At 36.3% G+C, this 22,534-nt stretch overlaps 6 protein-coding genes, 1 long non-coding RNA gene and 1 other non-coding gene across 9 annotated transcripts; 4 read left to right on the top strand and 4 right to left on the bottom strand.

The window, feature by feature from the left end:
- The first annotated feature begins 1,136 nt into the window (after positions 1–1,136).
- Positions 1,137–1,914, top strand: LOC6649246. The gene has a single exon (XM_002071196.4). It carries the CDS (start codon positions 1,145–1,147, stop codon positions 1,799–1,801), a length of 657 nt encoding a protein of 218 aa, XP_002071232.2. The 5' UTR covers positions 1,137–1,144; the 3' UTR covers positions 1,802–1,914.
- Positions 1,915–2,901: 987 nt separating this feature from the next.
- On the bottom strand, positions 2,902–4,590 carry LOC6649245. The gene is made up of 2 exons (XM_002071195.4): positions 3,295–4,590; positions 2,902–3,218 (listed from the first exon to the last, which is right to left on the bottom strand). Exons 1-2 carry the CDS (start codon positions 4,343–4,345, stop codon positions 3,127–3,129), a joined length of 1,143 nt encoding a protein of 380 aa, XP_002071231.1. The 5' UTR covers positions 4,346–4,590; the 3' UTR covers positions 2,902–3,126.
- Positions 4,591–5,534: 944 nt separating this feature from the next.
- Positions 5,535–12,884, top strand: LOC6649244 (protein bric-a-brac 1). 2 transcript variants are annotated; one of them, XM_002071194.4, is made up of 3 exons: positions 5,535–5,869; positions 9,481–10,548; positions 11,510–12,884. In XM_002071194.4, exons 2-3 carry the CDS (start codon positions 9,623–9,625, stop codon positions 12,354–12,356), a joined length of 1,773 nt encoding a protein of 590 aa, XP_002071230.1. In that variant the 5' UTR covers positions 5,535–5,869; positions 9,481–9,622; the 3' UTR covers positions 12,357–12,884. The 2 variants fall into 2 exon arrangements, with proteins under 2 accessions (XP_002071230.1, XP_046867242.1); XM_047011286.1 differs by lacking the exon at positions 5,535–5,869 and adding an exon at positions 8,592–8,656.
- Positions 12,885–16,974: 4,090 nt separating this feature from the next.
- Positions 16,975–18,277, bottom strand: LOC6649243 (ras-related GTP-binding protein A). Its single transcript, XM_002071193.4, has 4 exons — positions 18,158–18,277; positions 17,989–18,088; positions 17,527–17,911; positions 16,975–17,451 (listed from the first exon to the last, which is right to left on the bottom strand). Exons 1-4 carry the CDS (start codon positions 18,167–18,169, stop codon positions 17,028–17,030), a joined length of 921 nt encoding a protein of 306 aa, XP_002071229.1. The 5' UTR covers positions 18,170–18,277; the 3' UTR covers positions 16,975–17,027.
- Positions 18,278–18,358: 81 nt separating this feature from the next.
- On the top strand, positions 18,359–19,675 carry LOC6649242 (putative ribosome-binding factor A, mitochondrial). Its single transcript, XM_002071192.4, has one exon. The coding sequence runs from the start codon at positions 18,431–18,433 to the stop codon at positions 19,562–19,564; it is 1,134 nt and encodes a 377-aa protein (XP_002071228.1). The 5' UTR covers positions 18,359–18,430; the 3' UTR covers positions 19,565–19,675.
- A 411-nt stretch (positions 19,676–20,086) lies between these two features.
- Positions 20,087–21,231, bottom strand: LOC6649241 (60S acidic ribosomal protein P2). The gene is made up of 3 exons (XM_002071191.4): positions 21,140–21,231; positions 20,509–20,931; positions 20,087–20,272 (listed from the first exon to the last, which is right to left on the bottom strand). Exon 2 carries the CDS (start codon positions 20,928–20,930, stop codon positions 20,580–20,582), a length of 351 nt encoding a protein of 116 aa, XP_002071227.1. The 5' UTR covers position 20,931; positions 21,140–21,231; the 3' UTR covers positions 20,087–20,272; positions 20,509–20,579.
- On the bottom strand, positions 20,372–20,451 carry LOC111519336. Its single transcript, XR_002724327.1, has one exon. It is a non-coding gene; the product is annotated as a small nucleolar RNA Me28S-Am982 (small nucleolar RNA).
- A 390-nt stretch (positions 21,232–21,621) lies between the features above and the next one.
- LOC124460427 lies at positions 21,622–22,526 on the top strand. The gene is made up of 3 exons (XR_006954331.1): positions 21,622–21,739; positions 21,829–22,042; positions 22,305–22,526. It is a non-coding gene; the product is annotated as an uncharacterized LOC124460427 (long non-coding RNA).
- The last annotated feature ends 8 nt before the right edge of the window (positions 22,527–22,534 follow it).

Below are 22,534 nucleotides of genomic sequence, written 5' to 3'. Positions count from 1 at the left end.
CATATGTGTGTGTGTGTATAATTTTATGTTGTCTGCTTGTACAGTTAGATTTAACTGGAAACCTGAGAATCGAACGGGTATTGCTATTGAATACCCATAAATATTGGCTTAGTAATGATTTATATGTATATGTACACGCACACACTAACACATGCAACGTATTTGTGCCAAATACATACATGCATATGTATGTATGTTGATGTATGTACATTAAATTTATTTCGAGTGTCAACTATGCAAAAAAGATATTTAAGACTCTCGTTGGTAGTAATACAAGAATTTCATATTCCTTATCTATTTTGATTGCATTTCTATTTTCTTTTTTTTTTTATAAGTGTCGAATTTGCAATTGAAATGTTATTTTTGCCACACTCTTAAAGTGTCAAGTTTACATATAGAATTGGAAGCATTTAAATTGTTGATTTCAAATTTGCGCGCGTTCTTTTAGTGTTACTAAACGCGGACTTTTTAAAAGTGTTGTAGAATGGCGATTTAGAGATGTGCATATCAGATAAGCCTATTAACTTATGTGAAACGATACATGGTAAAGTGAACAAATGTCAATATTTACCGAATAAAATACCGCTGTAGTATTCTTCTTCTTCTCATTATTGATTCGCTATAATGGTAGGGTGCATTTATATGTATATAGTATACTTCGACTATAATGAGTATACTTTTCCACAATTATCCACTTTTCAAATTAAAATGAAATACATTTTTAATTCGTGTGTGGGAATCAAGACATTTGCAAGAATTCAAGTCATGTGCATATGAATGTAAATTAGAATTGCAATTATCTCTTATAATTTTTTACATTTAACAATTTTTGTTTTCATTTTGAAGACATTTCCTTTTTTAATTTTGAAAAAACCGCCCAAAAAACTGCCAAAGAAAATATTTATTCATTTTACTTTTAATAAAAGTTAAACAATTCATATTCGCATTCCGATTATCCAATTTGGTTTCATTTCCAATTTGTCATAATTTACTGCAAATAAATGTGAATTACTAATTTATTTTTTTCGTGTTACCCTTCAAAACAAATAAAAATATTGCGTTCAAAATACAAAAAATGTATCTGGTCACTCTGGCTGTGAAACATTTTTTATTACTTTCTGGCATCCTTGGTAGCAGCATTCGAATGGCGCGATTGTATTCGAAACTTATCGATAGCTATAGCAATTTCATCAGAAGCTTAACCACCATGTGCGAGCCGGGAATTCAACTGGGAGCGGGAGCTGTGCCAGCGGATCAGCGTAATGTTGAGATTAAGGCCCGCATTCCTGGCGGCTCGGAGGACTTCGAGAGACGCTTGGACATTGCTCGCAAGTTGACGGGCGATAGCCAGGGTGCCTTGATTGTGCAGCGAGATGTTTTTTTCAATTCGCCACAGGGTGGACGACTGAAATTGCGTTACCTTCAAGCGCCGGCTCGTTCCCAATTGGTTTTCTATGATCGACCCGATGTGGCGGGACCCAAACTCTCGAAATTCAATAAAATCGAAGTGGATGAACCAGCCGTGCTAGAGAAAATACTCGCCCAATCGAATGGAACACTTGGAGTGCTGGCCAAAGAGAGACTTCTATTCATCCATGGACAGACGCGCATTCACTTGGATGATGTCAAGGATTTGGGTTATTACATGGAATTCGAAGTATGCCTGAGACCCGAACAGACCCTAGAGGAGGGTCAAGTAATAGCCGATGAACTTACCAAAACATTTGAAATTGAGCAAAAAGATCTAATGACTGGTTCCTATTTTGATGCCCTTAGGAAGAATCAAGGCGATGCCAAATAGAAAGCGGGGGTCCACTGTAAATCCAAACACTTATAATTTATATATGTTAATAAAACTTTAATGTTGTGTGTTTTGTCAAAACTCAAAAACTGGCAATGAATATTTACAATACATTTCTCATTGTTTCTTGTTAACTTAAAACTGAATATCGTATATCGATCGATATATATATATATATATACATATATATGTATGTATATATACATGTGTATAAATGCAAAATGGTTATAGAACACAAATCAAAATTAATGATCTTTGCGACATAGTGTAAATGAAAAAAGCAAAGAGATTGAGAGTTTTACAAAGTCTATACGTTCTTTTTTTGGTCACGATATATAGAATCATAATATATATCCATTTTTTGAGGGGTTTTTTACCCCTCAACTATATCTATCACAATTGTCGATTTGACCTCTCGCATAGGTTCTTTCTTTTCTCTCTCTTATTATTATTTTTTTTTTGGGGGGGGGAGTCATTTTGGTTTGCTAAGAGAAGGGGGCGTTAATCTCTTGAACTTTTTTTTTTATTTTGAAAATCATGTCAATATTTTTTTGTTTTCTTTAGTTTTCAGACTAGTCATTGTAACAAATATTAATTTTTAACAATTTTTAAATGGATTATACTTAAAGATTCAATCCACTCTCTCTTTCTCTCTTAATAGAAACTTTCGTACAAATTGACCAAATTTTAGCAGAATATATATGTATGTATATATATATTCCTCACAATTTGTGTAAATACTTTCAAGTTTTTAACAAGATTGTTCCAGTAAATGGTATTCTATGTATATGGTATAACCTTTTAGAATCTTTAACAAATTTTGAGATCATAGTTGGTAAATTGTAAATCTTGAGCTTAATATGTATATCATCATGACTATTTTGAATTTAGTTTTGTGATTTTAGCGCCCCGTCCCATTTGTTAAGGGAGTTTTCTTTTAGTTTTTGTTATTTCTTTTTGAGATGCATTTAGGAGCAAGAACAAAAAAAAAAAATATAGAGCTTAAAAACTATAATAAAATCGTAAATCAGAAAATATATATATATGTAGGTATATAGTATGTGTTGACCATTTTGAATGGAATATTACTTGGTAATTTCATTAAAATTTGGAAAGCTTTTTGTCTTAAGGGCAAAAACAGGAAGGAACAACAAAAAGAAATTCGTTAGTTAAAATTTTGGCATGATCGTATGTATATACATACATATATAAATGGTGTATAAGTTTGAGTGATATATACATAAATCTACGAAACTTAAAAGTGAGCAATATGTTTTTCAGTTTCTGCATTTTTACGTTTTCGGTTTCAGTTTTTTCTTGGTTCCTTAGCAATAGGAGCCAATCAGACTGATTGATAGATTTTCGGATATAGGATCTGGGGCCGAGACCGGTTTCCAATACAACCAATTATAGCTGACTGCAATGAGGAAAATGGTTTGTTGTAGTAGTATAGGGTAAAGAGATAAACAAACTGATCATCGATCTGTACTTACGGACAAATGATGGCGGCAAACGCATGGAGAGAGTACGGCAACGATGACGACATTCGCTGGTCGGCCGCAAGATGATGAAACGTGAACCGACCGCCTGATGGACATAGACATTGGGGCATTCCGTTTCGGGTAGGGTATACGATGGCGCCAATGCCGTATCAATGGTCACATATCGCTCCAGGGCCACGCCCATGCTGGGCAATTGTGTGGGACGAGCGAAGAAGGGACGCAATAAACGGGCAGGCAGCATCCGATTGCAACGCCATATATTGTGAGCCTGCTGTGACCAGCCACTGGTATTGAACTGACCAAAGAGATCCTCAAGATTGTGTACACCCTTATTGGTGGAATGTACACGATAAGCATCACGTTGGAAGATCTTATGGTTATTGGCATATATATTATAGAAATCACTTATATCGATGGCATTTTGTTGACTTCGGAAGGCAAAGGGCAAATGATCGGCATCCGGTGACGACGGAACGCTGTCACTTTCGTTCTCTTTAAACCATACGCTCTCCACATTGGCGCACGGGCCACAATTGAGATCCTCCACCTGAAAGAAGGGATTACCCATCAGACAGGACTCATCGTAGAGCTCGGTGAGCCGGGGAAAGCGTTGTATTAACGGCATTGTCATGCGACGCCACATTCTCATTCCCGGATAGACCATAGATGGGACAACACGATCCTCCGATCGGCTGGATGTCTCATACCGATAGGCCACCACACACAGGGACATCAATGTTAGATAGAATAACCAGCATAGAATTTGTCGCCGACGATCCAGAAAATGATGGAGCACCTGCAATCTCAAATAGGCCATCATGGGATGGCCGCTGCCGCTGCCACCCCTACCGCCGCTATTCAGCTGCGTCTGTTGACGGAAATATTGATAGATCACATAGTTGTCGAAGCTCAGTGGTCGCACTCCATAGTTTATTTCGGCAATTCGTCTCAGTTGGCGCACTGCATTTGTGTAGCGTTGCAGCAACTGCTGCCGGCTCAATTGTACGAAATCCAAATCGATATCGATGTCATAGTCATCCATCTCCACCACCAGCACTTTGCCACCACTTCCTGCTGCAGCTTGGGGGCCACTCCTTTCCTTTAGTCCCAAAAATTTCTTTGTTCCCCCAAAATATCACATACACACAACCTTTGGGATATCTATCATGCACAATATATATATATATATCTATCTCTATATATATGTGTTTGTTTTGCTAGATCCGAAAAATGTTTGTCTAGTTCCGACACGATTTCTTTATTTTGTTTTTAAGTATGACAAAAATACTAAAATACTATGGTTGCATGGTGTAACCGTTGATGGTAAATTCAAAAAATACTCCATTTTTGCTCATTACCACAAAATACCACATATACTGCAAGAATATACTGTAATTCATGTCTATCGAACTTGAACATAAAAATTTATTTACATTTTAATGATTTATTTAAATATGTGAATTTTATATTTGCATGTATTTGTTTTAAAGTTAAAGTTGTTTTTTTAAGACCACTTGTCCTATATTTAGATATTTTTGTCACGTAATTTCCCCCAAACTAAATACATATCGGAAAATATTGTTTATCAAATACATAAAACAGTTTACTAGAAAATCAAATATATGCGTGAATTATAGCTAAATAATAAACTTTTGCTCAAGATATCGAATTAGGCCGGCCTTTGAAATTTAATTTAAATACAATTAACCGTTACTTTCGCTCACGCAATAATGAGTAATGGCCTAGCGCTTGCTCAAGAAATACTAACGCGTTTTTATTTTAAAAATTCGCTATCCCTAAATGAAGTTGGCAGCACTCGTAATGTAAAATTATACTTTCAATTGTACGATTTAAAATTTTTGAAATAAAACCTACAGAAAAAGCTGAACGAGCATAACCGCATAAAAGACAAGCGAAAAGCCAATGAGTTGCATTAATCACAATTGCTAATTGTATATATATATTTGAGAAAACTTGCAAAGAGCAAGCCGTAATGTGAGAAACACGCGAATTGAATGATTTAGTCTTATGGGCAATTTTATTTGTTCTATTGTTTATTGAAATAAGCGAAGAAAAAAAAAAAGAAGGAAAGAAAGAAACAGGATAAAAGAGACAAGCCGAGAGTTCAGCAAACAAAAGCAAAGCCAGCGTTTTAGTTTACCCTCAGATGTGTGTTTTTTTTTTTGGTTTTGTTTTTTTTTCCTGTGATTTATAGAGAGAGAGCAACAAAAAAACCGCGCTGTATTTAAAATTGAATCGGATTTTAAACATTTAAAGTGTGTTTTATTGTGCGAAAAATCGATAGCTTACAACATATACAAAAGCTAAAGCCGATGTGTGTGTGTTGTGTGTGTTTTGTTAAACAACAAAAAAACGAACTTCAACGTCGCCGACGACGTTGCTGTGGATAGTGCGTTGACGGGGGAGGGCAGAGCGAAAGGACCAACGCCAAGGAGGAGAGGAGCGCGCTGGCCAGCCAGAGGAAGGCGAAGCAGGCGGGGGCGCGACGCAACAGCAGCAGCATTTAAAAGCCCTGACAATAGCGTACATATTAAAAAGCATAAAGGTAATACATTTGCACAAACGCACACAAATACATACATACATGTCTATGTATGTATGTGTGCTTATCCTTTTGTTTAAACTATTTGATATTCAAATAATATTGCAACCCCCGCCAATCCGATATTTCGCATATTTATTGTATTTCAATTCTCTTAGCAGTGTCGGCTTCTTATTTATTTAAGTTGGGTTTTTTTCTGATTTATTTTTCGCACACACACACACATACATATATGTACATTTGTATAAAATAAAGCAACTCTGCTGCTGTGTCTACCGCTGCTTCGTCTGTTTCTCCTTTTTGTGTTTGTTTCCTTTTACTTTATTTTCGCTCTCTGGCTCAGCTCTTGCTATTTCTCTCTTTCTGTCTCTCTCACTGTGATGTGCTCTCCTGCAGCGTTGTTGTTGTTTTTTTTTGTTCTTATTGGATTGCATTTTTGCTTTTGCTTTTGTCGTTTCCTTTCGTTTTCATTCGTGTATTTGTTTTTCCAGCTGAAAGTCCTCTTCCCCGTTTTGCAAATGCTCTACCACAAATGTTGATTAATAATTTTGTAACGGTTTTACTTGCTTGTTTGCATGAATGACAGCGAGAGAGAGAGGAAAGTTCGGGGGGGTGTAAAACATTTGTGTTTATTTTGAATTTACATACATACATACATACATATGTATGTATGTTTCTCTAATCATGTAATTTTTTGCATTATATCCTTTTGATTTTATCTTGGCAATGCCGATAAGTATGCAATGCTTTAACGCTAAAATAAGAGACATTTCGTTATCACTTGCGGTTTAATGCCGATCCCATTATACATATATATGTACTTAGGACCACGGGACCGTTATCCTTCCTTCTGAAGTCATGAACTAAGGAGTGTCCTTACTTTCCTCGCTCAAATTCCTAATAGTTTTTATTAAGTTCCATTCTTAATTTTAGTTAGCCAAAAGGAAATGTTAAAGTTTTGCCTGAAATTGACAACAAAGTGTACAAAGATGGGTCGACTTGGCATTACGATTTGCAAGTTATCTTTGGAAGTAATTTTTATTTTTTCATTCTTGGTTTATCTAGATGGGATCTTTCATACAATATAAACACACTTACATACATACATACACACATATGTATATGTACTATATGTATACATATGCATTTCATTCGTACATGTGGTAACTCTAAAATCGAAGCATGTTTCCAACCCCCAATTATTTATAGCATCAAAAAATTGTTAAAGCAATTTTTGCAGAAAATATTTCAACCTCGCTACTGCTCCCCGTTCCTCCACCACCGTTACACACACAAACACTATGTTTCTCCTGCACAATCGTGTTTCCTTTTCTTCTGCTGTACCGCTTTTACCTTGCTGGTTGCACGAATAAAAACAACAATTTTTTTTTTAATGCTATTTTTGTGTTACAGTCAGTCGGTTGGTCGGTCTTTTCTCTTTGTTGTTGCACTCCGTGTTGTCTTTTGTTTCCTTTTTGGCTTTATTTTTATTTCTCCCTCGCTATGATATTTATTTGTTTTGTTTTTGCCTTTTTTCTCTCTCTCTCTTTTAAGACTAAAGAAGGATAAATTCAAATTGTAACGGTCAGACAGGCTAGCCATCGAACCAAATATCCAATTGGGACATTTCTTGTCCTATTCGCATTTCTCTTTCTCGATCTCGCTTTGGTTCTCTCTCTCTCTCTGTCGCTTTATTTTTGCTTTTCGTCTTTTGTTCGTGTCTGTGGTTTATAGTTTTGCACCGTGGGTCCTCATCAGAGGTGACAATTCTTCTTCGAAAATAACTTTTTTTTTTAGTTTTTAATTCATTAATGTGGTTTAGAAATAACTTAATAAATAAAATAGTATAATTGAAATTGGTCAATGTTTGTTTTTATTTGATGGTTTTATACCACTGTGAGGCCAACCTTTCGGGCAATGCTTCCTTGCCAAACAAAAACGGATGGTGCGCGCGCATTTTAGGCTCGCTCCTCTCTCTCTCTCTTTTTGCTGTCCTCTCCCTCCACTCGTCTACGTTTGTGTTTGTGCATTTTTTTTGTTGTTATTTTGGTGTTGTTTTCCTTGCTTTGCCTTGGCTGCTGCTGCCGCTGCTTCCTACTGTTGGTGCTGCCGCTCTTATTGTTACTTTTGCTTAAAATTTCTGTGCTCTGGCAGCACATTTTGTGCTCCCCATGCAAACCCCATCTCTCTGTCTCGCTCTCTCTTTCTCTCTCGCCACTCATGACCATTTAGCTTGTGATGCCTGCCGCCTGCGTTGTCTTGTTCTTTGTTTTCTTCTTCTTCTTGATGCTCTTGCGCGTTGTTGTTGTTGCTGCTGCTTCGGCAAGCGTTTGTTGTTGTTGTTGCTGCTGCTGTTTTCTTTTATTATTTTACTTTTTGCATAAATATTCTTTGTCTTTTAGCGTTTGTTTAATGGGAAAGAAACAAGACACACACACAAAAGATAGAAACAGAAGCTAAAAAAAATTCAGGAGTCTGGAGAATGTAAAAATTAAATAATTATTTGTTGTTGTTTTTTCGTATTTGCGTCACATTTTGGTTGCAAAAAGGAGATACACATACACACACAGACACACATACATTTACAGTACGTACGCGCCACATTTTTGCGCATATAACAAAGGAAGAAGAAGCATTTTATTAAGAAATAAAACAAACTTATCAAACTGGAATTACTTACAGCACACACACACTCACACACGCACGCACGTACAAGACTAAAGGATAGAGCAACAACAAATAAACGCAGTGATTGATTGTATTTCTGCTTAAATTTATTAACAATAAGGGGTAACTATATAAATTGTTTAAATAAAAGTGTATAAATGTGTGAGTGAGGGAGTCAGCAAAAGAGAGAAGGATATGTCCTTGAAATGGTCATGCAATCCTTTAAGATGTTAATCGCCGATCTAGACGAAAGGATTTCCTCGAGTGTCCACCTAGGTGGCGCCACACATAATAGATATACAATACAACATCAAAAAATAAATGAATATCTATTATCATATCAAATTTAGTTGAAATAATGATCTAAGAGATGTGATTTTATTGGGTTCAAGGTGTTAGGCACACTACCGCCACCTATAGATCATATTATATATATAATATATATAATACATATAATATCCTTATTATACAATAGAAGATCCTTGAGAGATTGAGAGAAATTTTTTCAATTCGTCTAAAATATTCTTATCAGGGCTGGATTTAGAGAAATGGGAATGCCCTAGGGCTAGAAGACTATACCTGGCGCGGTGCCTAAAAATTGTGTTTTAAAATGTTTCTAAAATATGATCTAAAATTAAATAAAATTTTTAAAATGTTTATCAGATTATAGTTATTCGATCCGATTACTTCAAAGATTGTACAAAGTATTCCTAAAGGTATTATATTTCTGATCAGCATCAAAATCATGATCAATTCTTTATTATTTTTATGTTCAATCGATCATTATTATTGTTCAATTTTCCAGTTGGTTAAAAACGTTGTTGGTTTTTGTTGTTGGCACTTTAGATACTGCGATGAGATTATATGCTTAATATTTATTGAATATCTTTCTTTAATTAGAACCAGTTGAAGCTAATGCTCGATATTTCTTATTTTTTCATCTGCAGGGCAACGAAATACGTAACGCAATACGGCGATTTAGGGTGCCGACCACGTCAAGGAGGACACGGACTCAGAGCCGGACCCGGAGACGACGACGACGACTGCAGGATACTCGAACCAGGACCAGAAACTGGACGAGACAACGATATGAGCGCCGCAACGACCCAAGAGTTTTGCGTGCGGTGGAACAGCCATTTAGGTAGCATCGGGGCTGCGTTTCCCCAGCTATTGGCTGGTCAGCGTTTCGTCGATGTGACCCTGGCCTGTGAGGGACACCAGGTGCATTGTCATCGTCTGGTATTGGCCGCCTGCTCCACATACTTCGAGGCCATATTGGCCGAGAATCCCTGCAAGCATCCGGTGATCATATTGCCCAGCGAAATCAAATTATGGGAAATCCAGGCACTGGTCGATTTCATGTACAAGGGCGAGGTGAATGTCACCCAGGCTGGTTTGGGCCAGTTGTTGCGATGCGCCGAACAGTTGCGCATCCGTGGACTATATGGCAGCGAGGCGGCAATCAATTACAAACAGTTGCAACAAATGCGGCAAGAGGCAGCGGCTGCCTCATCGGCTGTGGCGGCAGCGGCGGCCATTGTCCAGGCGCAATCCCAATCGGAGTTAGTTGCCACGCCAATGGCTGTGGCATGTAGCTTGAATAGCGCCGAGACCGATGATACGGCCACAAATTCAACGACATCGACAACAACAACAAGCACAACGGCATTGTCAATCAAACAACAGCAGCAGCAGCAGCAGCAACAGCAACAACAACAGCAACAGTTGCTACTGCAACAGCAAAAAGAACAACGACAACGCCAGCAACACCAGCAACAGACAAACGGCAGCAACACATTGCAATTGCTTCAGCAACAGCAACAACAACAACTGGCTGCTAACGTTGTTGCTGCCTCACTAACCGCTTCCAACAACTCAAATGCCCCAACCGAAGATGATTCCGCTGACGAAGCATCCAATAACTGGAATGCCTATAGCGAACACTATGACGATTATGCCATGGCCAATAATAACAAGATCAATGCCCAGCAGCAACTGTTGCTGCAACAGGCGAGGTTTGTATACAAGTCCAAGAGAGCTGCAAGCCGCTAAATTTTTGGGAGTGTGGACAAAACATTAGAGTCCAATATGTTAATCTCACACTCTTAAATTAGAGCAAAAATTCGAATGTTAGTCGAAACTTTTCATTTGTTAGACTTGACTCGATGAATCCATTTTGAGTTCTTTGGTTATATTTTCTTACTTTATTTAAATAGGACTTGAAAATGAATCGCTTTGGATCTTATTTTGTCTCTTAAATGGGTAAAATATGATTCCAAAACGAAACGATTCTGACACAATAAAAGGAGTCAGAACTGTTTAAACTAAACTAATCAAAAGGATTCGTAGCTAGGATATCATTTTCTCTCGACAAAAGAATCATTTAATACGATATTATACGATAAAGATTGAATTAAAGAAAGTAGGTTACCCATCGAACATTCTTCTAACCACATACGAATCTTTTTCGAATCCTTTTTGTCTCATTTCAAGATCATTAATGACTACGACTTCTTTGGATAAAAATTTCTTTTAAACAGTTTCAAATCCTTTTCGAGTCATATTTTGAATCATACTTTGCGATTGTCTTACATTTTGTTATTCAAATCAGATTTTAGGCATTAGAAAGAGTAATTTATGAGTCTTTGTTTAATTATTTATCAAAATAATCATTTGTTAATCAACAAAAGGGATTAAAAATTATTGATTGATTAAAACAAACTTCCAAGTGCTAGATGGGATAAAGAAAGTAGTAGGATAGAAAGCTCAATTTAGTTGATTTTGAAAACATTTAGCAAACAATGTCGCAAAGGATTTCATGGCTAACCATTCGAGAATTGTAATTTCAAAAGATTTAAGTGAAATATTCACTTTCTACTAGCTAGAAGCAATTGAAGGATATCCTCCAAAAGGCGGGAGGTTTGGCTAATGTCCTTACATATATTGATTTCTAATGGTTTTCTCTTTTACTTTTAGATCTCCGATGCAACAACAACAGTTGCAGCAGCAGCAGCAACAACAATTGCAATTGCAACAACAGCAACAACAACAACAACAACACCACCTGGATTCCACCATTGAAGACGATCACAATTATGTGGCTGCCCATGATGAGGACAATGATAGCAGTTTTGCTGGCGGAGCGGGCAGCGTTGGCGGCTTATCGTTTAGCATTGACACCGATCTAGATACATCAGCCAATACATCGGGGAGTGGAGGAGGCAACGGTGGCGGGGGACTTTTGCATAGCTCCATCGATGGTTATACATCGTATAAACGTGTCCGCCGATCCGAAGCCTCGCTAGCCCAGGCAGCAAAATGTGTGTCGAAGGGTGAAACATTTCAAACGGTTAGCAATATGTTCAATATACCCGTATCCACCATACGCTTCTATATGGCCCGTAAGGGTATATTGCCTAAGCGAAAGCGTGGACGTGGTGCCTCCCATGCAGGTGGCGGTGGTGGTGGGGGCGTGGGTGTGGGCGTAATAGGCACAATCTCAACAGCAAATGCGACAGTTGGCAACATGACGTCGCCTTTGGGAGGCGGCAGTGGCCCCAATACAACCACCAGCAGCAGCAGCAGCAGTAGCACCACCACAACAACCACCTCCAGCCACCATTTACCCTTGGATGCCATACAGCTCAAGAGGCTGACAAATTCCAGTACAGCAGCTGCGGCAGCGGCAGCAGCGGCTGTTGCAACGGCGGCCAATTCACCAGCATTGGACATGGCCACAACTGCGGCTGGAGTACCTTTCCATTTGCTCAGCGATGCGGCGGCATTCAAGTTGAGCGAACAGCAGCAGGCGCATATAATCTAACCACATTGGACAAAATTACCAAGAACAACAACAACAACAACACGAAAAACAATGCAAAAATTATGTGAATCGAGAGTGAGCCAAAATTTAATTCAAATCTACGGACAAGTAGAAATATAGTGTAGGTCCAAACTGACCCCCCCCCCCCCCTTGCCACCACCTCCTCCTCCTCCTCCTACATCTATTCATTGTTTAAGCATTCAAAGACTCTTAACTTTGTTTTTGAGCTTTTAAAGCAAACCCAAAAAAAAAAAAATGAAAATAATACTCTTTGCCTCCCTCCACCACATCCACACAATTTCACACACACACACACACACAAGCCCAATCCCGATCCCACCTTATTATCCATTAATTATCACTTAATTTTTTATATATATATTCGCTTTTAAGATTTTAGTATTACAAAAACCATCAAACAACTTTTCATTTAATATACATATACATATGTATATGTAATATATACATATATAGTTTACAGAAAAGTCCCCAAAACTTCCTATTATATACATTTTTCAATTTTTTTTTCGAAAACAAAACTTATAAATTGATTGAACAAATTTTGTATTTTGTAGTTAAGTTTTGTAAGAGATATATAGATATATATATAACAATACATACATAAATTACGATTTCGACCTAATTTAATTTAATATTATAACATTTGTTCTCGTCTGCAAAAGTCATTAATTTTAAATATATATTAATTAGAAATTTTATTTAAACCTTGCAGAACAAAAAGTCAAGACGACGGCCCAACCATCTCTCCTCTCCTTCTATCTCTCTCTCTCTCTGTATCAGTGTCTCTTTCTTATATCGTCTAATGAGAATATAGTGCAATGTGTGTGTGTGTGTGTGTGTGTGTGTGTGTGTGTCTAACTATAAATCAATAATTGCTAATCACAATCAATCACAAAATGTTTTCCTCTCATTAATGAGTTATGTGAGTGTGAGGGAGTGAGCATTTTCACTGGATTTGTTCCTTTTTTAGTCACTTACTTGTTTACTGAGTAAATGAGCTTGTTAACTGACTAAAAAGTGAGTCAATGAGTGAGTGAGTCGTTGGGCCCAATTTTTTTTTATAATATTTCAAACCTTCCATTCACATGGAGGACGAATCTCTTCATACACATACACACACACACACACACACACACACACACACACACACACACACACATTTTAAAAATTCCAAAATTTATTTGTTGGCTTAAAAAAACTCTAAAGAATTAGACATGAAAATCTAATAAATAGACAGTAAAATGTTGGTTATCCGGTTATCCGAGGGATAACTTTATCCGGCTAAACTTGAACTTGTCCCAACATGTTTTGTGTGTTCTTCTTATGTTTCACTTCAAAATTTATTGCAATTTCATAATTTTTTTAAATAACTTTCTTCAATTCTTTTGGAAAAGTTTTTCCTAATATTTCATTGGGCATGTAGATAGTTTACGATCTGCAGGGTTAAATATTGATTTAATATTTAAGTTTAATTTCAATATTATATATATAATTGTGGTGTAATCTCTAATTGCTTAGCAAGACGAGGGGGGAGGGGAGTAAAGACTTCTTTTCTTTTTTTGTTTTTTAAATGTTTGCTGCGAACGAATATTTTATACAAAAGCATTTATAATTTGTAATTTTTTAATTAATTGTTAACAACAACAATAACAACAACCCTCCCATGGAATTTCAGACTTTTCCATGAAATAAAATAAAATAAAATAAATAATTTTTTGTAAATGTGTCATAGTATTTTATGTTTTTTTTTTTGTTAATTCAAGAAGTCTAAAAAGAAATTGTAGAGGTTTTTTTTTTTTGTTTTTTAAATTGTTTCTTTCCATAAGTTGCCATAATTTAAAAATGCGCGCTCAAATCAAGAATTGCTTTCTGTTTGTGTGTGTGTGTGTGTGTGTGTGTGTGTGAGTGTGTGTGTATGTGGGTGAGAATGATTCTAACAATACATTTTCTATATATCTATGTTTATATATGTGTCCATGTCTGTCGTCTATCGCATAAACTATATATTTTCGTTATGATCTCTGAGAACTAACAAAAAAACACACAAAAACAACAACAACAAAAAAGCAATGCGCAATGATTATTTAAAAGAAAAAAAAGAAAAGAAAAGAAAAACAACAACAACAACAACAAATCAAATACCTCGTATACATTGAAAATAAATAGTGAGCCATATACATTAATTTAAAAACGAAAACAAAAAACAAAACAAAAAAAAATATTAACATCAACCGAGCAATAAACAAAACGACAACAACAACAACAACTTAAAGCGATTTAAACGCTTATTTTACACACACAAAACAAAAACTAAAAACAAAATGAAAACAAAACAACAATAAATTGTAATTTAAAACTAATCTAAACTCAAAAATTGTTACAATAGTTAAACGAAACAAAAAACATGAAAGAAAAAAAACCAGTCAAAGTCTAAAACTAAAAAAATCATACCACAAACATATATATACATACATATATATATATTTTTAAACAAAATGCAGTTGTAAAAAACAAAAAAAAATATATGTATAGAATCTATACATATATATATATATTTACACACGCCAAGAATCTTAAGTAGTAGCTTGCTATTAAATAAAACAAACTGAGGTTGTTTTTTTTTCCTAATTTTTTGTTCTCACAATTCTTTTTGGAATGGCCGCTGCTGCGACTTGTAAAAAACAAAACAAAAAACGAAATAAAATAATAAGAAAAACAAGAAAAATGTGTTAAACATTTCTATCAAAAAGCAAGTATTATGTATTAAACACAAACAACAACAAGAAGAACAACAGCAAAATTGCAGATTATATAGCTATATATATATATATATATATATATATAAAACACTTAAGTTTAAGAAACTTATAATTATAAAGAGAAAAAACAACAAACACAAAAAAGAAAAACAAAAGTATATAAAAACAAAACAATTGATAAGGCAAAATCTTAAAATATGTTATGATGCAAATAAAAGTTAATTTTATGTATAAAATAAAAATGCAAACAAAATGAAATGCTCAAATATTTTTATTATACTTGAAATTTAAAACAGGGGGAAAAACTGAAACTTGAAAATAATTTTCAATTTTGCCACTGAAAAGGAGAATAGAAATCTGGATTTGGAATCGAATCGAATCAAAGGTTTTATAAAATCCAAAAAAAAAATAATATGAAGAAAAATTTTATTACAACGAGAAAAAATGGAAAAAATAAATTTGCAAAGAAGACTTTAAGAAAAGATTTAAAGGCAATGACATCAAATAAAAAAGTTATTAACAAATAGAAGAAAGTTTTAAATAGGAAAGAAAGAAGCTAAACAAAGTTTAGTATCCATATAAAAAAAAATAAAAAAGGGATTTTTATTTAACCCATTTTTGTTTTGTCACGAAAATGAAGTTTAATTAATTCCAGTAAAAAAAAGGTTTGCCAGAGAAATTAAAATTTTTGGATGGGCAAATCTAAATCTAATACGAGATACACCTAGACCTCGCTTTGCGTTGGGGATACGTTCCAAAAAAACACGACGCAAACTGAAACGACGCAAAGTGAATTAAGATTTTCTATAGGCAACCATGGAAAGATCAAAGATAGGTTCCCGGGCCATGAAAATACTGATTTTTAGAAAGAAAAATTGAACAAAGTAAACATTTAAAAACAAAAATGTTATTGCATTCATTCATTAAAAAAAAAACTGCTTCCATTAAACAAAATAACCTATTCAATTATTTATCTTTATGAGTTTTTAGTTGCTTCGTTCACAAAAAATTTGTCCAGAGTTTGGTGAATAGCTTTTTTTTGTAAATTTAAATAAATTTCTTGGTAGCAGTTGATGTTTACAGCTACCGCCTGGGATACCTTAAAACTTCTGTTCTACGAACATTTCTACTAAACCTTCTCCGAGTTTTGATAGCACGACGCAATTATAAACAGAAGTAGGTAAGCTAGATGTCAATGTTGAAAAACGTAAAACTGACAAAAATTCAAAGGCAATGTTGGTAAAAGTTGATATTGGCGTTGCCACAATGGCTGATTAAGAAAAAAAAAGTTAAACACTCGAACTCAAAACAACGCAACAACGAGAATTTAACGACGCACAGTGAAAATTAGTACTAATAAAGCAGCGACGCAACTTCGAAAAAACGCAAAACAAAACGACGCAAAGCGAGGTCTAGGTGTATTATAATTTGATTTGCCTACATTGAAAGAAGAAAGTGGAGAGGAGAAGAAAAGAGGAGTGTATAGGAGAATATAATGGGATTATCTTGAAGCTACTTGATGAGCTCATGGACAATAAATACGAAAATCCTTCAGGAGTGTAACGAACCATAACTGAACTTACGAATTACAGCTACAATTACAACGAAATTAATTCCTTGAATAAAGACTACTTAAAGGACTAACAAGTCGAATTTCAATAACAAACATAGTTCCTTATTATATATTTAATGGTCTTTTTTATTTACTTTATATAATATACAAAAATAATCTTAAGAGCTAAAAATATATATGACATTTTTGTTTTGTTTTTTTCGTTTGTTTTCGCTTACAAATCTAAGACAACAAACATTAACAAAGAAAGCAAAAAAAAAAAAAAGAGGATAAAAGAATATATTGAAAAAAGGAAATGTGGCATAACGGTAAACAATTTCAATATTGATACTTGTGATTATGATTTGGATTCTCCAATTCCTCGAAATATTTACGGGCATTCCGAATGTTAACCAAAGTTGCCTCCGAGGGCAAAGTGGGATCGGACATGACAACCATTACATAGGTATTGCTAGTAAAGGTATCAATGAAGGCGGCAAATGCACTATTGCGCACCTCGGTGGACTGGAATTTAGCACCGAGTTTGGAACAGCTCAATTTGAATTGTTTAATAATGTTGGACACCTTTTCGAAGCGATGCGAGTCCCGATTCTTTTTGCTCTGGCAATGAGAGATGACCAGAAAGGTGGCCTTTTCGAAAAGCAAGACCTCATCGGCCTCAATCACATTGGCAAAGTGTGTTACCGAATTCTCTAAAGCGGCTACATTGGGTATCAGCATGGTGACAATGGAAGACCAGGCTCTGCAAAACAAAAGAAAATTATGCAATTGATTAGTAAATTGGATTGATTTGGGTGTTGGTGGTTAGTCTACAGACTTGTATAGTGTCTCATCCCAGATGCTAGTACGAAAGCATGTAACACCAGCCGGTTTGGATAGACTTATGAGATCATTTTCTCGTTGCTTGAACACATTATCACGATGCTCTTCCGGCACCAGATCCATTTTGTGCACCAGACAAAAGATTTTCGCATCCTGCGAGTTCTGGAGCAATGCCTCCAGGCAACTTTGATAATAATGTATATCACGTTCCATTTCCTGGCTCTCCACATCGAAGACATAGATAAGAACTTCAACATTGCGAAAGATATTGTCGCGTTGCTGTCCAAAATATTGTTTCATAAATCCTTCCTGGCCACCGCAATCCCATAGATTTAATACCAGATTGCCCAAAAAGCGGACATGTGAATGCTCGACATCAACTGCCAGAGAGTGTGGAGAGATTATCAGTTATGAATGAACATACATAATGTAAATTATGTGATAAGGGGTAATTTACTTGTTGCTCCAAGGCGTGTTGTGTCCCGGGCAATGTAATTGGCAAATATAATGGAGCGCATGCTGGTCTTTCCAGAGCCACTTTTGCCCATCAGGAGTACCTAGGATAACAATAACAATAACAATGAGGGAATTGCGAATTGCGGGTAAAATGCGGTTTCGGTTTGTACCTTCTTCTTCATTCTGCTAGGCTAGTGCTGGTACGTTAGGGACTCTATTTTATTTTTCTTTTACAAAGACAAATAACAATACAAGGGAATTTCTAATACGAATTAGTGCAGGACAAAGACACCGATAACAAACTGGTGGGCGTAGCAACGATAACAAATCGTTATCGATGTGCCGAATTCAAATCCATCGAATGATTTTGCCAGCTCTATTAACGAATATTAGCATAACAAAATAATAGAATTTACTGAATACTGAATATAAACAATAATCAAATGTTACGCAATCGTCAATTGATATTACAACAAATCTCTGCTATTGTACAACCACAACGCAGCAAGGGCGGTGGTGGAGGTAGTGCTGGCGGCAATGCAACGCGACAAAGCAAGATATTGGGAAAACTATTCGGCAATCGGCTGGCTGGCAGTAAGAAACGTTGGTATCCTGGACATGAAGCCAGTTCTGCAAGCGGCTATCAACCACCCAGTGTGGCCTTTCAGTCATCTCAATTTGGGAAAAGCAACACAAACTTATCGCCCGGCTCCAAACACAATACACGCCGCATGGCTGTGCTCAATAAGCTTTTCATGACACATATAACCGATCTCCTGGCCTCGGGACAAGTTTCGGAAACGATTTTGGGACGCAGTCTGCAAGTGACACGTGTGAAAATCTCACCCGATTTCTCTTGCATCAATGTCTATTGGCTGGCCGGCGATATCGAGATCGAGAAAGAACTCCAACGTTGCAGCGGTCAACTAAGACATGAACTCTCCCAACTGCGTCTCATGGGCGAAGTGCCAAGAATTAAGTTTGTTCACGATAAAACGGGCACCAATCTCGATCAGGTGGAGGCCATTTTACGTACTCTAAATCTGCCCAAAAGAGCAGGCGATGACAATGAGGAGGAGGAGCTAAATGATAACTACGATTTAGCCCAGACATTGCGGCGAGAATTCTATGGTCAAGAGGCAGTGAAACCAACAGAGCTCTCAGAGAGAGTCATGCCTGAAATGCGGCACGATGTCTTGGGACTCGATCATCGTCTGATTATGGACAAAATTCTAACTAAAATGCGTAAATCCAAACAGGCCTGGGAGCAGCATCATCATCAGGAGCAACCACTACAAGCCACTACCACGCCTGCATCCGATAATTGCCCCAGCAGCACCAATTCCAGTTCAAAGCCCCCGCAAAATGTCGGTGAATTTGAAGTGTTCCTGGCTAAACGTCGCCAGCTAAAATCGACGCCGGAACGCAAGAAATATAGACGACAGCAGGATGATTGGCAACCGAACAACAGTTCATATTCCAGCGACTTTGATAATCTTAAAATCCTATCACACGAACAGCGACTACGCTATACTCAAGAGGATTATATCGTAGAGGAGGGGCCAGAGAAGCCCTAAAGAAACTTCCTTTATGGCTATTGATTTAAGTCTAAGAGTTTGTTGTTAAAGTTTTTAATTCTCCAGGAATTATATCAAAATACATACCCAATAGGGTAAACTATAACCATAGATATTCCATTTCATTTTCCAACCCATTTGAAGAAAGTGAAAGGAAAAAAACCTGAAAATTTTATCCAAACTGTCTCCCCAAAGGAGAGCAGACATTTCCCTTAGTTAATTTCATGTTTCTCTCCCCTCTCTCCTATAGCCTAGAATGAATCGGAAAAAAATTGCCTAAAACTTTTTATGAAAACCACGTGTTCCTTTTATGCCAGCAGAGCCTGCGGATTGGTTTTCCCCATCATGTACTTGGATGGTTTTGTTGTTGTAGGATTAAGGTTAAGAATCACAGTTGATTTATTAATAAACTAAATGAAAAAAAAAATATATACAACTTGAGGTGTTCATCTTCGAAAAAAAAAGATATCTATACGTATTATATATGTAAATTCTACCCATAATATGTAAACTTTGGTGGAATACAAAGTGTAAACACTGCAGATTTTTATTTCATAGAAATAAATGTTTGAACTTTTTGTTGGTTTTTTTTTTGTTTTTTCTTATATTTTTGTCGTTGGGTGTAAAAATAAATTTTGAAACGACATTTCAAAGGATTTCCGTGCCACTGTGCAGATGTTAAGTTATAGCATACAAATGACTGGTTCTCTGCAATAGAAAGGAGAAGAAAAAACGTGTTAATTACTAGGGAAAAAAAAATCTTGTACCACTAAGGGGGTAGGGGGATGAATCTTCTAATGGCCAATTGATGTAATCAGGGTAAAAACTTATATAGCATCAATATTTATCAGTCGAAAGATGGTGAAAGTTTTAGCTCATCATGAAACAAACAAATTGGCCAATTAGATTCTCCAAGCAATTGTTGGCAAGGAATCAAAACATACCTTTGAACAAAGTTATAAACTGCGCTGCGTGTGTTTAAGCACTTTTTGTAGTTAGAAGTTTTGTGGTCGGCTTATTCGAAGAGAGCGAAGCCCATGTCATCGTCCTCAGACTCGGACTCTTCCTTCTTCTCCTCCTTCTTGGCCTCCTTCTTGTCACCACCGGCAGCGGCAGCTGGAGCACCACCAGCTGGAGCAGCAGCAGCAGCGGCGCCGCCACCACCCACAGGCATGGAGGACAGTTTCTCGCGACCCTCCTTGATCAGGTCATCGATGCTCTTGCCACTGAGCTCCTTAATAACCTTGGTCAGACGCTCGGAATCGACCTCAATACCCACAGAGCTCAAGATTTTCTCCAAATCTCCATTGGCAGGGGTTTCCTTACCGCCGAGAACAGCCAACAAGTATGCAGCCACGTAACGCATGCTGCAATTATAAACGAAGAAACCATTTGTCAGTTAATGCACACAATAAAAAAAAAAAGAAAACAGGAAAAAAATTGCCAGTGACAAACAATGCTTTTAAATCTTAATAAATCTCAATAATCATTAAATTTTCTCATAATATTTGATATTTAATTAATTTGTTTAACATTATAGCATTGTTTATCACAGTTATTTTTATTTGAACTCACTTTAAGTCTTAGGTTTTTGACACGAAACGCGAGATGCACAGAAAACACGACTTTCGCTTAGAAATCTTCAAACGAAAAGAACTCTGCTGTCATTCGGCAGCTAGCAGGTCACTTCCGCTTGTCAAAAAATGTGACAGCCATTACCAGCGTTACCAGATTGCTTTTTTTCTGCAGCCCGCTAAAAAATCCGCTAGATTTTCGATAAGAAAAACAACCGCAAGAGAAAAGAACTATTACATACGACAAAAGATATATCCTCTCGAAGGTTTATATTAAAATTTCGTGAAATCATGATTAGTATGTTTCCAAAACTTCTTCGATAATTCGTAAATGGCGCTACGATGCTAATCGATAAGTGTCAGTGTGACCAGCCAACTCGATACTGAATCCATTGCCAGAGTTGTCAATGACTCCGTTAATAACGGAGTCAATCAATGTATCGAAAATACATATCGATAATCCATACCGTATCGATACACATATCGAGAACCTCTAATTCGTTGTTGCAAATTGAGAGAGAGCGACAATAGAATTAGTAGTTAGTAATTTTTGTTTAACTGGAAATAAATAAAATTCGGGAAATTAATATTCTATCCTCTTGTAAGCGTGTGTGTCTGTGCCTGTGCGTGTGCGTGCTGGTTGTTTTCTGTTTTCAACCTTGAATTTGAAAACTATTACCTTTTTTTCAGTTGGAACTTGTTGTACAAAAATTTCATACATTTTTTTTTTTGCTTCTAAATTGATGTTTATTTGGCCAAAGGAAGATAGATAAAATTTCAAGTGTTAAAACAAAAAAAGGAAAAAAATAAAAAAAAAAAAAAACAATTAAGTGACACTCCGTTTTGTCTCTTCTTCGTCGTCTTCGTCATCATCATCATCATCGGGAACGCAGCAAAAGCCCGTGTATGTGTGTGTGTATGAGTGAGTGAGTGTGCGTGTGGCGTTCGTTTTTTTCTACATGTACAATGTGTGTGTGTGTGTGTGTGTGTGATTGTGTATGTGAATGATTCTCATAAGAAAACACAATTCTTTTTTTTTGTTTTTTGTTCAGAAGTTTGTTGTTAACGCGCCGCTTACTTAGTTAATTTCTCTACACACACTCATATATATATATATATATACAATATATATGTAATTTTTTTCCTCCCCTCTTAATACAAAATAGCAACAACTATTTAAAAGAGAGTAGAAGAGTGCTGCTCTCTTTGCCCCACTGCGACTGCGACCGCGCGAGAGAGTGAGAGATATTCGTACGGTAACTCTGATTCTCATTCACACACAATATCAATTTTGATAAGCCAAAAACGTAACAAAAGCCGCAGGCGAAAAGGCAAGTGCGCTGAAAAAACAAAACGGAAAGAATTTCGGAAAAAAAAGAATATTTAAACAACATAA

Source organism: Drosophila willistoni (genome assembly GCF_018902025.1).
Source record: "Drosophila willistoni isolate 14030-0811.24 chromosome XL unlocalized genomic scaffold, UCI_dwil_1.1 Seg141, whole genome shotgun sequence".
NCBI classification, from domain to species: domain Eukaryota; kingdom Metazoa; phylum Arthropoda; class Insecta; order Diptera; family Drosophilidae; genus Drosophila; species Drosophila willistoni.
The sequence above is the reverse complement of the archived record's forward strand: the minus strand, read 5'-3'. Positions and strand labels throughout refer to the sequence as shown.